Genomic DNA, 17,919 nt, shown 5'->3' with positions numbered 1-17,919 from the left:
CTTTATGTTAAGTGATTCTAAAACATAATTTTCTTTTGAAATAATAAACTTTTTTATATTTGAACATGACATAACATTACGTAACATTATAACCGTATTTCAGAAACACACCTTGAAAAATGTCATTGTTGCTCCATCTTGAACAGTTCCATATTCAATTTTGGTCTGCTTGGCTAGATCATCTGCTGAGTCAATAGGGGATTCCATGCGTTCCACTGTTAGAAATGCAGCTAAGTTTGCAGTGTATGAGGAAATGATGATAAGTGTGAAAAACCACCATATTCCTCCTACTATCCTTGTGGAAAGTGCTTTGGGCATGAGCTCTGAACCTGGCAGAAATTAAGGAATATATTGATATGAAAATTACTTTTGCTTAAAAAATATTTACAGTAACTTTACTGTGTGATACCATCCATAATGTTTCTATACAATAAAAACAAATGTACAGGAAGAAGAGGTGGTCTGCTGAAATGTCCTACATTCCCTAATTACAATAATCAGAATTTCTCATGGGTTTCATTCTGTGTTTCTCTTTGTAAGTGAAACATTAAATATCTTCGCAAGCATACTACATGCATCCATAATAACTATAATAATCATAGAGTGTGTCATCTACATAAGGGTATATAACTAACACCAAATTTAAGAGCTAAAGTGCAACAATGCAGAATGAGAGTTAAGAGCTGAAATATAAAACAATTTAAAAAAATCATCCTACTTGATGATGATTCAAATGAATAAATACTAGTTCCAGTGGGAGAATAAAATGTTGCTAAAATCAATTCCACCATTATGAATTTAATTTATAGAATATTATATATGGTATACATTATTATGTTTTGCATATTATTTGTCCCCATGCTTGCCTTCTTCATAACAAGCAACATTAATAGCATCATACTCTTTAATTTCATATATTATATTTATATAGGATATTATATTAACATTTTATTTTATATTGTCCCTATACTGCCTTGTTGCAGTGATTGTACTATTGAGTTAAAATATTTACATTGTATTTACTATTTGAAATGTGTCCTTAACTGGGCATATTACAAATTTAATAACTTTATATAACTTTATTTTCTGTTCATATGTGTGTTAGCATTTTATCAAGTGTGATCAATTTGACATAGTTCAGATTTCATGACCAGTAGACAGCTGCATTCCTCTTGTCTTTTCTGAACAAAAGCTATCAACAATAAATGCTGCCCAGGGGCAAAAAAGTTAAGGAAATATATACTTTTTATATTAATTTAAAATTCCTTTTACATGCTATGTAGAAGTATATAACAACAGGTTTTCTCCAAGTTGTACCAATTGGTACAAAATAATCCATAAATGGTTTGCTAATGCTGAAAAAGCGCTAATAGTATATATAAAATATATTATAATAATAATATTTTTTTATAATCATATTTTAGTGGTTTAAAATATATTTTATTTGTCAAAAAAGTGAGTTTTTTGGGGGGTTGTAACAAACAAATTGTTTGTTGTATGAACTCTTTAAGGCAAATTCATTAATAATCATTGGGTAAGGGAGAAGGCCAAGCAGAATTGTGGGTCTTAGTTTTTCCTGTGGGGATGGAAGAAAAATAATTGTTGAATATTTGCTTAATTCTGTTTATTATAACTTATGATTTTGTAAAATGAAGTCAAGACAAGATGGACCATTTTTTATCCAATACTTTAATATTCTATATAAATATCATGTCTTATTTGTAAAACATTTTTTTGGTAAAACAAACAAGGTTCTGGAAGAAGGTTTTTGGTTGAAAACAGTCCATCTTACCTAGCATTTCATCTTACTATTTCATAGCTAGAAGAGATCTGTTTTGGCAGGATAGACAACTCCATATCTAATTTCTGCTTAGAACACTGCAAGACAAAACAAGTGATGAAATATGTTTTGAGTATTGTTGATGCTTGTTGAGGATAACTGATGCTAGAACAGAGTTGAATATTTTTCTCCCCTTTTTTCTTTGATTGTCAGAAAAACAGAAGAGGAGAAAAAAGATCAAAGCACATTGACTAGCAGTTTCACATTTATTACCACGATCTTGGAAAGCACCTTGGAAACCTTATAATGCAGACATTTTACTAACAATGAACAATGTGCCGGTTAGGGGCTGACTGTCATGTACCCAAGGTAACGTCATGTCCAGCACCATATCCCACCGTTTCCTGGGGAGGAGGTGACTGTAAGAAATGTTTGGGTCTCCTCTATCATGTATCCTTCTCAATTTGTCTATCCCAAGTAGTTTTATTTTACTTTGTGTATGTTAAAAACAATATATTATTTTTATATTATAGATACATTATATGTGATAAGCCATTTTTAATAAACATTATTAACTTTAGTATGCTTCCATTTCCAAAACATTCTAATTTAAATACTTTAATAATTAATCAAACCTACAATAAGTCAGTTTTTGAAACATTTGCGTCCCAACCGAGAGAAAATAACTATGGAAAATATAGTTTTATTTTATATTTTGTGAAAATTCCTTAAAACATGCCACCCATATGCGAATAAAAGGTCATGATCAAGTATGTTATTTAACTGGAGACACATATGGAAAATACTATAACCATTTATGACACTTCTATTACATGCCTCAACAGTTAAAACAGAGAGAGGGTGTCCTATGTATAAAACATCTGTGAGATATTCTCCAAATGTTTTCTTTTTTTTTCTACAATATTTTAAAATAATGCATTTAATGAAGTTGAATTGAGTTAAGAATAGACTAGCTACCTTTATGGCTTTGATAGATGAGTGTTTGATAAAGATCTGTTTGGACATGTACCCCCAGAATGACTACAGGTATATATCAAAAAATCAGAAATGGAATTAGAAAGTGAGGATGTTGTAAGCTGCACTCTGCATCTGCTAATGGAAAAGTGCTGATTTATGGAATGTACCTACATTTTATTAGACTTAAGTATCATGGCAATGAATGTATTGTTCAAATATGCACTATATATTTGAAGAATATTTTACTGAGTGACGTAAAATGATGCCTACATTAAGATGCTTCATTATGAATGTAAAGCATAATATGGTTACATGCACAGAGGCACCCATGCAAACATCTTGTACCATTGTGATAGGTAACCCCAGCAAATAGTGGGACATGGTGCCCAAGAGAAAACGCAGGCTGATTCGTATACCTTGCTGCATGAGAGCTCCAACGCCAAACCAGAAACTATTTAGCAAGGTAAAATTGTTTTCCACCACATCTGAGTCAGGGTTGCAAGGGTGTGGGTTATACCATTCATAGGGGCTAAACCTGTGACAATTGAAGGGAAAAATATCTTTAAAGCAAAGCTGTAGAGATGTCCTTCAATCATGACTGCAAAAGAACAGAAAGACACATCATTTCATAACTTTACAGTGACATAATACAACAAATACTTAATTTTATGAATAATCAAACGATTGTCAACATTATATGCGATGTGACTTACTTTCACATAATAGCCTTACTTTACATTAGGTAGATACTATCTTTGCAATAACATAGATTAGGACCACACGTTTAAGTTATATAAATATGAACAAACGTAAACAAGTAACAAGGAAAAATCTTAAAAAGTTTACCCACCAAATTATAAAAAAATTTGTTGAAAAAGTTATGAAAAGCAATATGAATATAAAAAGGAAAAACAAATGAAGTGCTAATAATTTAAGTAATATATAAGGCGTTAAATTTCATTATGTGCCAAACAGCGAATGCTTTATGCCAGCACTTTCTTATCCTGAGGCCACTTGAATAAAGCTGGGTAAAGGCATTATTTTTGGGTCTTGCAACAAACATATTGGCTAATATCAATCACAATTATCATATTGTATAAGAACAAGAAGATAGGTATGATGAATATGTCAGTAGTAAAAAGATTTTAAGAGAATATCTGTAAGTAATTGTAATCTTATTCTCCTGTGGGGTTTTTTTTTAAGCAAATGTTCTGGGCTCCATTAAACATTCAAAACACATTGGCAGTAATTAACCAATAAATAAGGTAAAGAGGGTATTGCTCAAACAATAGAGACAGAGTAGAGTTTTCATTTGTTTTACCTCAGTTATGAGGCAGTCCCCTGCACTTGTAACTAGTGGGTACAGATGTGCACCACTACTTTGCAGAAGCTGTTCCATGCTGTCAGGGTAGGCTGCAAAGGCCACTATTTTTATGATACACAAAACCTCACAACAACAACCTTCTATGGTAATTAAAACCACAACAGTCATACCGATAAATGCTTAGTATTGGCGCATAAAGTAAACAACAAAAGATCACAATGCACAGGAAATTTCAATGGTTCAGTAGGGATAGCAACAAAAAGAACGCCTGTGCTGTTCTCACTGGACCACAAGCCAACTCATCCTGTGTAAACACAGGTCCAATCAGGTATTCAAAAACAGAACACAAGAACATATTGCTAGAAGATACATAGTGTTTTGGTTAATTGGTTTGTATTTCTACATCTTTCTATATCTAGTTAGACCCCTATAAAGCTCACCAGCTTTCCAATACCATGCATCATCCTGAGAAGTTTTAGTATTGAAGAAGCAACTGTTCTGTGATTGCTGTCTAGTACAAAAAGGTACTTGGGACATTACTGGCAATTTCATGTGCACAGGCGGACTTTCGGATGCACTTATTGTCTAGCCAGGTTAGGTTTTCCTGCCACTAGACATAGTAAGTCAGAAAAGTTAGTGATGTCCTCCAAATGGTACTTTGTCAGTCTCTCTAAAAGAAACAGGATTGTAAACCTTCTATGGTACTGGTTCAAAACAGCATTGCCTTTTAAAATGAACAAATGTTGCATTGATGTGTCTCCTTTATTCACATGTGTGATCAAATGTTGATTTTACTGTAGCTCCACATCCATTTACTTTTTTATATCAGTTATTTTGTGCTTACTTACAAAGCATCTTCTTCATGCAAAATGGAAGATAAGTAACACTGTATGTTTGCAATGAAGCAATTTACAAAAACACAGGCTACAACTGCAACTAATTAAATATGTTTTAAAGTCTAATTACTTTGCTAATGACACGCTGTTTTTTTTTCTAGCTTCTTGAATCTAAAAAGCCACTTTGGAGTTGAACTGCTATTCATTCCTCTGAACTGTGTGAAAATCTTTCATTTAATCAAAACTATTTGAATAAGGTTTCTGTCACTTCAGAGAATTCAATTTTCTTTACTATATTCTTTCCAACACATTAATATTCAGAAGATCAAACATTTAATTTTCACTGTACTAATACAACATTAGAACACCTCCTGTCTTAAAAGCCTGCACTTGAAAAACAAAGAATTTTTCATTTCACACTCTGTAGATAAACTAGCATTATGTTCATGGAGTTGATTATGAAGGTTATAATTAAAAATTATACAAAAATAAATCTGACCCAGTTCTATGATAAAGTTTGTTTTGAGTTGTATTTTGTTCTTAAACAACTTTGAAATTCTGATACTAGAAAAAAGCTATTAACAGCACTCCTACATCAGTTATTTTTACAAGTATACAAGTATAATGCATACAAGGACAAAATAAATCACATATACATGTTCATTTATAAGAATGTTCTGAATTGTTATATTACGTTAATAGAATATTAGTAATAATTTTATAATATATAAACATAATATACTTATATTACTATATAGATCAAATAATAAAATATTAAAATATTATATTTGATCATCTCACAAGAAGCCATACTTTTAAAATAGAATTAAATCAACATAATAAAGAAAACAATAACTGCAATCCTGTTACACTTCTATAGTTAAATGATGTTCAAATCTAGATTACAATTTTGCATACTAATTTAAGAAATTCAAGTAAGTAGGTAGAACGAATACCCAGAATAAACAAACAAGAATGAGTCCCCAAGTTCAGATTTTTAGGTATCACAATATTTGCTCACTATTTCTAAAATTTATTTTACTTATTGGACACTGGTCTGTGAAAAAAATATTTCCCTCTTAAGCAAATGTTAAGGATATTCCACTAATAACAATGTTGGTTGTTAAATAATATACATTTTCAGCACAACCTGCCTCCTTTCTTAACTGGGTTTGAGTTGTGGTAGATTTCCAGCAACATACCCACAGGTATATACCCACCACTGCCATATTAACAATGGGGCAAATTAGCAACTGCCCCAGTACCGCATAGGAAAGCTTTGACCTATGCAAGTAAATACTAAAATTATATCTTGTTAATGATTCTGTATACATGTGGTGAACAAAAAAGTGAAAAAGTGCATTACAATCAAAATACTGTCAATAAGGATGTGTCTAATATGGACACTTTTTAATTCCCTTCTATAATCAGGGGCCAATCCAGAGCCCCTCTTTTGCTACCTTCCACTTCATGGCATATTTTGGCCTCAGCTTTCCTGCAACACCACTTCCTAATGGACTGGTTAAAAAGGAGATGACTGACCTCCTCAACCGGCCTATTAACACTATAGATGGCTGTGCCGATTGATTTCTCCTGCTCCTTGCTGACTTAAAAAGTGGGTTCCCAGCACATGAAGTCATATCCTGACACGCAGAAGTAAGGATGGCAGTAAGATGGTGGTAGGTTGCGCTGCCCTGGGTTGGGTTGGGTAAATACACCACTGGTGCTTGTTGCTATAAAATTTATTAGCATGCTTCTATGATATGATATAAAATTTATGAAATGTTAGATGTTAAAACATGCAATTTTTTTGCATCTATCAACATTAAAATGTCAATTAATATGCTATTTTCGAGAAATGCTAACCCTTGTGATTTTATACTTGCTTTTTTAGTTGGAAGTCCAATCAAATAATACAGGCTATTTTGGATACCCTTCTCTGTTGGCTATTCAAATTAAAAGTGCATTCTAACTTTACTTTTTACTGCAATATAAGACATATCTTTGTTCATTTATAAACATGGCATACAAAGAATTCACAAAATGTGTTACAGAATTGTGAAGATTAAAGAATGTTAACTGGAAAAAAGGATCTTGTAAAACTAGGAAAAGCCAAGGTTAGAGAAAGCATCATATTTTTGATAAAATGACATATTTGCTTTTCACCCTTAGGCATGTTTTGCACCTGAAAATGAAGTAAAAATATGAAACATAAAATATACTCACAGCTGTCAACTGAATGAAAATAATAAAAGGTATTCTGAAGGACATTTTCTGTATCTTGTGACTAAAAATGTAAAGACAAAACAGATACGATACTATGTATATTTTATTATTGTTATTTTATAAATAACTAAATTCTATATTTTAATTATAATTTTCTGATATGTTTTCCAAAAACATTTTACTATTCCTTATAGTTAATACAGTATTTTTAAAGACGGTTCCAGTTAAGACCGTACATAAAATGAACACTATTTTCTTCCTCAAAAAAGCTAAATATATATTTATAATATCTGCAATTTATTTAAGTAATTTAATAAAGTTGTAAAAGTATGCAGCCAATGTTATTTATTGTTGAGCAAGCAAACTAAGAAAAACAATTCAAAGAGAAACTGTCACGATCAAATCTTTTACCATAACTAATTACGGTCACTTATAGGTTGTGCTTTTTGATCAATGTGATTATTTTGAAGATATTTATTTTACACATTAACAAAATATAAGCTGAAATATTTGGCACCAATTGGCAACTTAACAATAGGTAAGAGTTATTGTAACGAAATAACGAAAGTCAATTTCCTATGGTATCCTATGGTTCCTATGCTATGGTAGATAGTTAGATTGAGAGGTAGGCACCTTTACCTAATTTATCAGTTTGTCTTAGTCTGTCAATACTAGTTTTGCCATACCCTTTGAATGTATTTACTGTAAGTAGTGCTTTGTAAATTTGGTGGCATATAAATAATATATAATAATAATAATAATAATAATAATATTATGGTGGGCTCCTATATATAGTGTGTGTGTGTGTATATATATATATATATATATATATATATATATATATACACACACACTGTACATCTTTGCAGGGTAAGCTTTGAAATGAAATTCTCTTGTACGTCAATAAAAATACAGTTCTTGGACACCTAGTTCTGAATTATCTGGTAACAGACAACTTGTTTGGACACGTAGTTCACTGAATTAACTTTGTATAAATTACATATAATCAAGTAACTGTAAGAAAAACATTCTACATCTCGATACCAATTTTCACTCTGTGGTCTAGAGTACCAACAAGGTGTCAGTCGTTCAAATTAAAATGTCTAATACAAATTCATTGAAATATATCAGGAGAAAAGATACCACATACTCAATATGCTATATACTATTTAGCCAGCCTTGCTTTCATGGTGCAAAAAATGAACCAGTTCACAAAGGGAAAATAAAACTCTTACAACTTCAATTTTTTCATGTTAATTGATTTAACATTTGAGTCATTGTATTTAGTATCGCACTACCATTAAGGATTGGTTATTGGATTACATGTTTCCTTATGGCAAAATCCTTAATGATTAAAATAGCCCATAGCCCTGCTTATTGAAGATGCAGCCACTAATTAACACATAAATGTGTCACTAAGCAGTGTTACCTTGACACACTGAGGGTAAAAGCAGAAAGGGTATTGGCCAGAATACATCACTGACAGCTGAGACTGAAGAATTTTTGTTGTGTAGAAAAACATCACCAACTTTAACCACCACTAACTGCTATGCTATAACATTCATATCTCTCATGTCCCCATGACATTCAGTGTAATTATGAATCTTTATAGCTTGCCTTTGTACCAATAACACAACAGGGTCTCAACTGCACATGTATGCGAGTTGGAAAATATTGTGCATCTGCACAAGTGGAATAAAACTCACTAAAGCCAACATGCACTTGAACTCAGAAAAAAAATCACTTTCAATTAGCATACAGTTGACTGCAAGAGAGTTGACTTAATATGAGTTGAAAAAAGCAAACAACTTGCAGATTGATTAAACCATGCTTTGAAAATCAAAGTTGGAAGTTTTATGCAAGGACATTTACACGCACTTGCAAACAACTTACGTGTTATATGTGAGGACATGCAACCTCAGCCATGTCCAGTCAGTTGAATGAACTGTAACTCAACTGATTATTAAACTTCTTAGTAAATAGACCCAAACATGAGACAGATCAAAAGTATTAGAATTGACATACACAATTGTAAATGTAAGCAAAATATTATAGAAAATTACTTAAGTTATTCAGTATCTAAATTAGCTAATCAAACAAATCCTCAAGAGAGATTACAATTGTAATATACAAGAGATGAAAACTATGTTCCCTATTTAAATAAGATAGTTATTAAGGACATGTATTCAGAGTCCTTTCTGTGAAACTGAATGTCAGGTCTTTGTCCATCATTTAGTGTTATCTAATCTAGTTCCTGCCAGGTTTCAACAGAACAAACTGAGGTTGAAAGGTTAATAATTAACAGCATCATCAGGTTAAACAGGAACAATCAATATGCTGCTACTGTTTTTGCTTTGTAGAGCTACTAAATCTCTTGGGACAATCAAGCAGTAACCAATTCACTTACTTTGTTAAGACAATGTGCCATATAAATGCTCTATTCTAGGGCTGCATGCCCTAGAGAACCCTTTCAATAAATAAGTCATTTTTTATTATATGATATTGAAATAATAGTTTAACACTACTTAAGCAAAAGTCTTATCTTTAGTAATACTCCCATTTTATCTTTTGTAATTATATAATATTAACTTCCCCCTGGACCAATGCTTTGCACTATATCCTGTGAAACCACAATTTTGTTATGAAAAAATATATATAACTGAATGCATTTTTTTTCTTGAAATAAAAAAATAAACTAAATATATGTTTTAAACAAATGAACTGTTTAAGCATTGAGTTTCCTTTCTAATGAGGAAAATACGAGGTATTATATAATATATATAATATATAAGAGGTATTATAAAAACAATAATGATAACAAAAAAGTAATGGAAATTAATAAAATTAACAAATGTAATGTTTAGTAGTTATTAAAACATCTTGACAAATGTCAAGAACTTTATAAAGATTACATAATTCTAAATGTTTGGATGCTATGAAGATGTAATATTTGGTGGAACTTTTTAAAGACATTTCCTAGAAAATAAAAGTGAAAACACTTAAAAAGGGGAAGGGATAGATAGATCGATAGATCGATAGATAGAGAGATCGATAGATAGAGAGATCGATAGATAGAGAGATAGATAGACATTAATATATATAAGAGAAAAATCAGATTGAATGATTATTGCCCATGGAAATAACAATTTTGTGCACAAAATATGTTGTTAAACACATACATAAAGAGAAGTCTTAAAAGTTACTGTCTGATTAGCTGTAATGTATAGTACTACTGATCTAAACAACTTACCCAAATCTTCATTCTAGGTGATAAAAAAAAAGGTGTTTGGTGCATATTCTGAACCAACTTAGATGACAGTTGTAGCCCTTTCCTCATAATAAACTTGAAAATGCCAGTAACAACCAACAGTTAATATAGGGAATGTTTTTCTTCATTGCTTCAATTACTTCCACTACAATGTATGTGGTATTTGTATATTTTCATATAAATGAAAAATGCTGAAAACACCGACTCATAGGATATACTTTGCTTAGTAACATTTTTGGATGTTCATCAAACAATCAAAAGGAACCGTCAAATAAAATGTGAAATACAGAGTAGCCAATTCTGGATATTTTTTTTTCAAAGCCAACAATTTAAAGTTGACTGCTACTCCCTAACAGAAAGGTTAACAATAACCATTGCTGACTTAAGTAGTTACTAAGTAGTGACTATACATTAAGACTGTATAAACCAGAAATTCATTAGGTACAATAGCTTTTCAATATTTAGGAATTTTATGAAATGTCCATATATATATTATTTTATTATATGTTTATAATGTGTCACACTCATGTTAATATCAGTGTCCAATAGAGGCTCTATGTATGTGTGACGGAAACACACCTCTTAATTATTGAACTCAGGTGTTTTAATCAGACCCATTGCCATAGGTGTATAAAAGCAAGCACCTGTATAGTGTATATATACACATATGAGTATATATATATATATATATAAAGATGGATAGAAATATAGATAAAAAGATAGAAATAGATGTATAGATATATTCAAGTTTTGAAAACATAAATGAGTGATCCTCCCAAAAGGAGTAAACAAATCTTTCAAACACCTTCTGCAAGTTCTGCAAATTATTCTAAAACTTACAGAACATGTAAACACAAAACAAAAAAACTAGAACCTTTTATCTATTTCTTGGTAACTTTTGTCAAGTATTTGAAGCAAGGTGAAAGACCCTCTTGCTTTAAGGAAAATGGGCACTTTGACCAGGAAGGAATTCAACACCTCATTAAAGGCTTGCTATTATTGAATCATAAAAAAGGAAGATGGGAAAAAAAACCAATAAAGCAAAAATGCAATTATTGGGATAGTAGAAAAGGACATACTGTAGAATCTGAAAGAAAACTGACCGTTTGCATGATAGAATAATATATTTTTAGCCCTATATCACTAAATGGATTAACTTATCTTTCAGCAATATTTTAACCTGTGGTCTACTAAATTACTCTTTTAGTTATTAAGGCGACAATATTAATAAGACTCTCACCAATGATTTTATTTTTTTATCATTTCCTATGCTGATGATTACTGGAGTAAGCATGGAAAAGCTTTCTTTAAAAGGTATTTATTTGTAAACACAATTGTTTACCTACCAATTATTAACCCCTTAAGGACCGGGCTCATTTTTCGTTTTGTACCCTGTGGGACCGAGGCTGTTTTAATACTTTTGTGGTGCTTGTGTTCAGCTGTAATTTTCTCCTCACCCATTTAGTGTACCCACATAAGTTATATATTGTTTTTTTCAGGACAAGATGGGCTTTCTTCAGATACCATTATTTTGATCGTATCATCTTATTTACTATAAAAAAAATAAAAAAAACATGGTGAAAAATTGAAAAAAAAACACATTTTATGACTTTTACTTGAAAAATCTTTTACTCACCTAAAAAAGCAAGTAAAAAAACTAGCTAAATAGATTCTACTACTTGTCCTGAGTTTAGAAATACCCAATGTTTTTATGTTTTTTTGCTGTTTTTTGTAAGTTATAGGGCAATAAGTACAAGCAGCGTTTTATGATTTCCAAATCTTTTTTAACAAATCTGGTCAGTCTGCCTCCATCTCCTCTTTGGAACATCTTTGAAGCCGGTTAACTCAATTTAACCCATTCAAACCATATATTTTTGAAAACTAGACACCCCAGGGTATTCCAAATGCTGTTATTTTAACCCTTTCCATGCACCAATTATACAACTACACTTTGTCAAACTTTGTAATAGTAATTTTTTTTATTTTTTTTTCCACACAAATTGTACTTTAGTTATAGATATACAGGTGCTGGTATATGTCACTGTCAAACAACACCCCAATATGTGTTCAGCAACATCTCCTGAGTACAGCGATACCCCACATGCATGGGTTTGTCAGATTGTTTGGCTGGTAAAAGGCTACTTTTGGGGCATGCGTAATTCAGGTGGTCATTTGGTCATTGTGCCTCCCTCTCCTCTTTGGAACATCTTTGAAGCCGGTTAACTCAATTTAACCCATTCAAACCATATATTTTTGAAAACTAGACACCCCAGGGTATTCCAAATGCTGTTATTTTAACCCTTTCCATGCACCAATTATAGAACTACACTTTGTCAAACTTTGTAATAGTAATTTTTTTAATTTTTTTTTTCACACAAATTGTACTTTAGTTATAGATATACAGGCCACTGTCAAACAACACCCCAATGTGTGTTCAGGAACATCTCCTGAGTGCAGTGATACCCGACATGCATGGGTTTGTCGGGTTGTTTCAGATTTAAAATGCCACATTTGGGAAGTGCGCTTTTTTTCTCCATTTTGGTCAGTCTGTACCTATGCCCTATCTTTGAGCTAGGCCACTCCAATTTACCCCATCAGCCATTTTTTTTATATATTAGACACCCCTTGGGTATTTTAAGTGCTTTTATTTTAACTCTTTGTTGAGATTTTTTAGAAATTTTAGCACTTGCTCAAAATAATAAACTTTATTTTTTTATTTTATTTTATTTTTTTAATACTTTTTTTATATTGTTTTTTACACATTTTGCTGGTACTGGATGGTTCATCTAGTGACATCACTGCATAATTATTTTTAAATGTTAGCACATTTTTTTTTATTTTTTTTTTCCATTTTTTATTTATTTTTATTTTTTTTTGAATATTTTACTAATCACATAGTGATTAGAAAGCTGGGCTCCATTGACTTGCATGGTTGAATGCAGTACCTGTATTCAACCAGCAAGTGGAGCCAGTTCTCTAGAGGGTCTGGAGACCCTCTAGCGAACTTTTTCGTCTTTATTGTTTTATTTCCCGGGCCGCCGCCATCTTGCTTGATGGCGAAGATCACCGGCAGCGGCGGCTGTGACCGCTCTCCGGAGCGGTCACAGCCCACCCAGAGGTAAGTGTTTGGTGTCGCTGGATGCCTCCTGATCGAGGCATTCCAGCGACACCATTTAAGTTTAGGAGGCGATCGTTAATCGCCTCCTAAACGCTTTTAAAACGGGCGTCCGCCGCCATACAATGTATGGCGGCTGTTGACGCCCCGGGGAGGGGCCAGACATGGCCCCCGATGCCGATCTCGGCCTTGCTGAATGCCTCGACATCGAGGCATTGCAGCAAGGCTGTTTAAGCGAAGAAAGTGATCCTTGATCACTTTCTAAGCTTATTTAATTTTTTGACGGTTCAGGACCGTCAAAGGTCATTTAGTGACCTTCTTGTTATGACGGTCCTGAACCGGCAAAGGTCGCGAAGGGGTTAAAGTAAACTGGTTAGTTATGCATAATAAATGATTGTGATGCAACATTGAAACGTGCACTTGTTACCATAGCAACCAATGAAATTGTCCAGTCAGCATAGTGAGTATACCACTGTTCAAACCTTCTACCTTTCAACCCTACTGAAAGCCCTACTGTTTTTATACTGTAAACATTTTATAAAGAGACTGTCTCTGTTATTTCTAGAAATTGCCATATGTTTAACCAAGAGCAGCATATATATATATATATTGTTCCCTTACACACACAAATCTTGATTTTTTTTTCATTTTATCTTCTGGTAATAATATTGCTCACAGCTGATGGTCACAAGATTATATATATAATCTTGTGACCATCAGCTGTGAGCAATATTATTACCAGAAGATAAAATGAAAAAAATTTCAAGATTTGTGTGTGTAAGGGAACAATGTGTTTGTCACAGCACCTCCTCTTTGTCCCACCGCAGGGAAGTGGTGGGGGTCGTGTCACTCCCTCTGACATGCACATCAGGTGGGGACCAGTAGGCCATGCCCACGAAGACCACATTTCTGGAGATGGGGAGACTCCTCCTTTGTTACCCCAGCAACAGGGGTGTTTCTGCTAATCTGGAGGTATAAAGCTCCAGAGCACATGCTGCCCAGTCCCAGGTAATTCTGCAGCTCAGTTTCCAGAAACCCAGCATTTGCTTCTGCTTTCCTGTTCCCTGTTCCTGTGCTCCTGTACCCCATTTTGGAATCCTCTGTTACTCTGCTACCTGCCCTTTGGATTTGATGTCCTTGGACTTTTTGGGGTTTTGTTTTGTCACTCCTTGCTATTGGGTTATAATCTTCCAACATGCGTGATAAAAATATTTTGTTGTTTGTGATCCATGTCATATATTTCTTACGTCTTTTATTCCAACCACCTAAGACAAACCTGGTGTACCTGAGTTATAATAATTAGGACTATCAAGCATATTGCTGACTTTGGTTTCTGTTTCAGTGATAATTTATATTTGTAATATAGACATTGAGAAGTAAGATGGCCCTGATTAACAATCATTGGTGAGAGTCTTCAATGTGACTTGACCTGCACAACATCATCGTAAAATATATAAAATATAAGGAAAGTGACATTTGACAATTATTGTTGGTAAATAAAATGCAAAATAATTGCCAAATATTCACAAATGTAGACATGTTACCTGGCTATGACAAAGAGCACACAACTGACACCCAAGTAAGCCAGCAGAATATACATCCAGATATCAGGAGAAAGAGGATTCAGGAAGGAGAAGACGCCTGGGTTTGTACCATTGGGCTTTCGGTACAAAATACTTATTCCAAGAGTCATGAATGGTTTAGTAAAGTCGATGACCTGTTCTCGCATATAGGTTATAGCCAGTGGCGCAACTGCAAGATCAGCTTTCTGTTGAGAGAAACAAAAAGAAATATTGTAAGTGAATCCAGATCCAGAACAATGTAGAAAACTTCATCAGAAAGATTTCAAACTGAAGTTACAAAGATGGTACCCCTACCCAATTTAACAAGACTATAAAAAAGAGCCAATATCCTGATAGATGGTGCAAAACATTAACATGAATGAAATGCAAAAAATAAATGTAATCTCTGATTTTTTAGGTTTACTAAGTTTATAACTGGCACTGGATTCATATATGTTTCCAAAAGCAAATTAATGTAGTATTGTTTTGTAAGAAACACACTAAAGTGCATGTAAGTTGTCCTGCAGAGCTTTGTGTCAAAACATTTTCCTACTTTCTGTATTTCGAAAAGAAAGTTTATAGACAAGATCTTAAACATCAGACTGAACTTTCAAGGAATAAAACAAAAACATGCTGTTAGCTGATTTAATACACTCTATGATCGGTTATTTCAAGCTTACTAGAATGTGTTTTAGTTGCAATAAAATATACGTAGAGTTTCCCGGGAAAGATTGCCTACAGCAAATATTTTTAATAGCAATTTCCAAGGTCATTCTCACTAAATGCGTCTTTATATAAAATGCATTGTAGTAGATTTTGAATGGAAGTACTTTTAGCCACAAGTCAGAATATAATTTTATAGCATGACTACTGGAATGGAAAGGTAAAATTATAGACATGTAGCCACAATCTGCAATTTTTTTTAAGGCATCCAGTCGCATGCGAAAGGTTAGTGGGACGCACCGTCTGGCACCAAACAAAGCAAAAATTCAGTGCATACCAAGTGAATACTATTTAAAACAAAACACCTATATAAGGCATAAATATTGGGTATTCTGTCACACTACATGGACATATATTGCTTTGCCCACCACTACATCAAAGTACCCAAGATTGGTGAGTCCTTTGTAAGGTTCCATGGCTACGTTGCTTACCAAGGAACTGAATCACTGGGACTTCATTGCATTTTTTAACTCAATGAGACTCTCGTGTAATTTTAAGCCTTCTTTTGACCCCATTAGTGAAACACCTGTGTGGGTAACCAAAGAAGATATATGTAAAGACTGTTTACAGCCTGTATTTGTTGGAGAGGTCTTAAGGGGTATTTATCCCCTCCTTCAGGGAATTAAATTTGCGTTCTTTGGGGTGTTACGTTTGTGGAGGGCATTTACGTTTGTGGGCATTGGATTCCATTGGGTATCTCTGGTTGATCATATAAGGCTCTCCATAACACTGCTCCTCCATACATTTCTGCCCTCATACATTTGGCCCCTTTCCTACCTACCTAAGGGGGGGTGGGTTCGGGCTCCTATTCAGACCCACTGGGCATATCGCACATGTTTTACATCTGTTCAGATCCACTGGGCGTATCACACATGTTTTACATCTATTCAGATCCACTGGGCGTATTGCGCATGTTCCACACGCCTACAAACCCTACTCTGCTCCTAAACTCAGCATAGGTTCTTTCTTTGGGCACTTTCCTACCTACCTAAGACGGTGTTTTGGGGTCTATGCACCTACCCAGACCCACTGGGTGTTTCGTACATGTTTCACACAAAAATGTGTCTAATTGTTTTAGTCAAGAAATCCTGACAATGTTTGTTGTGCACTAGGAAGAAGGCAGGACCAGTCAGATTACGTTGTGTGCAAGGAGACAGGGAGGACCTGCCAGATCGTGTTGTGTGTGGGGAGGAACGGAGAGAGAAAGGGCTTACTGAATGTTGATATGTGTGTAGGGAAGGGGGCAGGACCTTTTTTATGGTGTACTATGTTACAAGGTAGAGCATGCGCTGCTAGACATTGTTGTGCGTGGGGTGGGGCTTCTGAATAATGTTGTGTAGGGGCAAGGGGCTGCTTGGTGTTATATGTGGAGTAATGCAGCTGTATGGGGTTGGGGAGGAACTGATGGGTAGTATTATGTGGGGGAGTCAAAAATCGAAAAAAAAAGCAAGAGGAATATAAAAAAAGAAAAAAACAACTAGGAAAAAAGAAAGGGGATAAAAGAAAGAATAAAAAAAGAAAATAAACTATATAGATGAAACGAGAAGAACAAGAGCAGAAAGAAGAAAAAAGAAAATGTGAAGAACAAAAGGAAAAAGGGAAGGAGAGAAAGTGAGAGAAAGAAAAAAAGAACAGAGAGTAGGAAAAGAAAAAAGCATGGGGGGAGTAAGAAGAAAGAGAAATGGGGCGATAGAAATAAGAGAGAAAAAGGTGCAGGTCATTTTAATGCTGGATAAACATATATTTTTTATTATTGCTAATAAAGGTTTAAATCATTACATTTTCTGAAAAGAATACATTGATATTCAGAAAAGACAAAATATATTATACTTGTTAGCTGTCAGAAATGATAATGGTATCATTCATTACTTGTAAACTTGTCCTAGTGCAGATGTATATTTTTTGTTGTGTATCTGTTATTATGGTTTAACAAAGTAAACCAAGTGTTTATGAAACATATATCAAATGTGACATAAAAAGTCACTTTGGTGAATTCCAAAAACAGTTATTAAATCCACTATAGCAGAATACTCTTTCCTATTCTGTATAAAAGTAAGGCGCTTGAAAGTATTTTATATTATGCTTCAAGCACAAACCCTTGGAGTGA

General features: G+C 33.5%; 1 protein-coding gene across 1 annotated transcript in view; it reads right to left on the bottom strand.

Moving 5' to 3' along the window:
- LOC149284586 (glutamate receptor ionotropic, kainate 2) overlaps window positions 1-17,919 on the bottom strand; it is a 274,071-nt gene that overhangs the window by 45,400 nt on the left and 210,752 nt on the right. The window contains exons 11-13 of the mRNA XM_089496448.1: window positions 15,072-15,295; window positions 3,175-3,293; window positions 112-329 (exon numbers count right to left, since the gene is read on the bottom strand). Coding sequence (XP_089352574.1) covers window positions 112-329; window positions 3,175-3,293; window positions 15,072-15,295 — 561 coding nt within the window. The remainder of the gene's footprint in view (window positions 1-111; window positions 330-3,174; window positions 3,294-15,071; window positions 15,296-17,919) is intronic.

The sequence above is a fragment of the Sceloporus occidentalis genome, unplaced genomic scaffold (assembly GCF_023333645.1).
Source record: "Sceloporus occidentalis isolate IW3139 unplaced genomic scaffold, rSceOcc1.0.p SCAF_90, whole genome shotgun sequence".
Classification (NCBI taxonomy): Eukaryota; Metazoa; Chordata; class Lepidosauria; order Squamata; family Phrynosomatidae; genus Sceloporus; species Sceloporus occidentalis.
The sequence above is the reverse complement of the archived record's forward strand: the minus strand, read 5'-3'. Positions and strand labels throughout refer to the sequence as shown.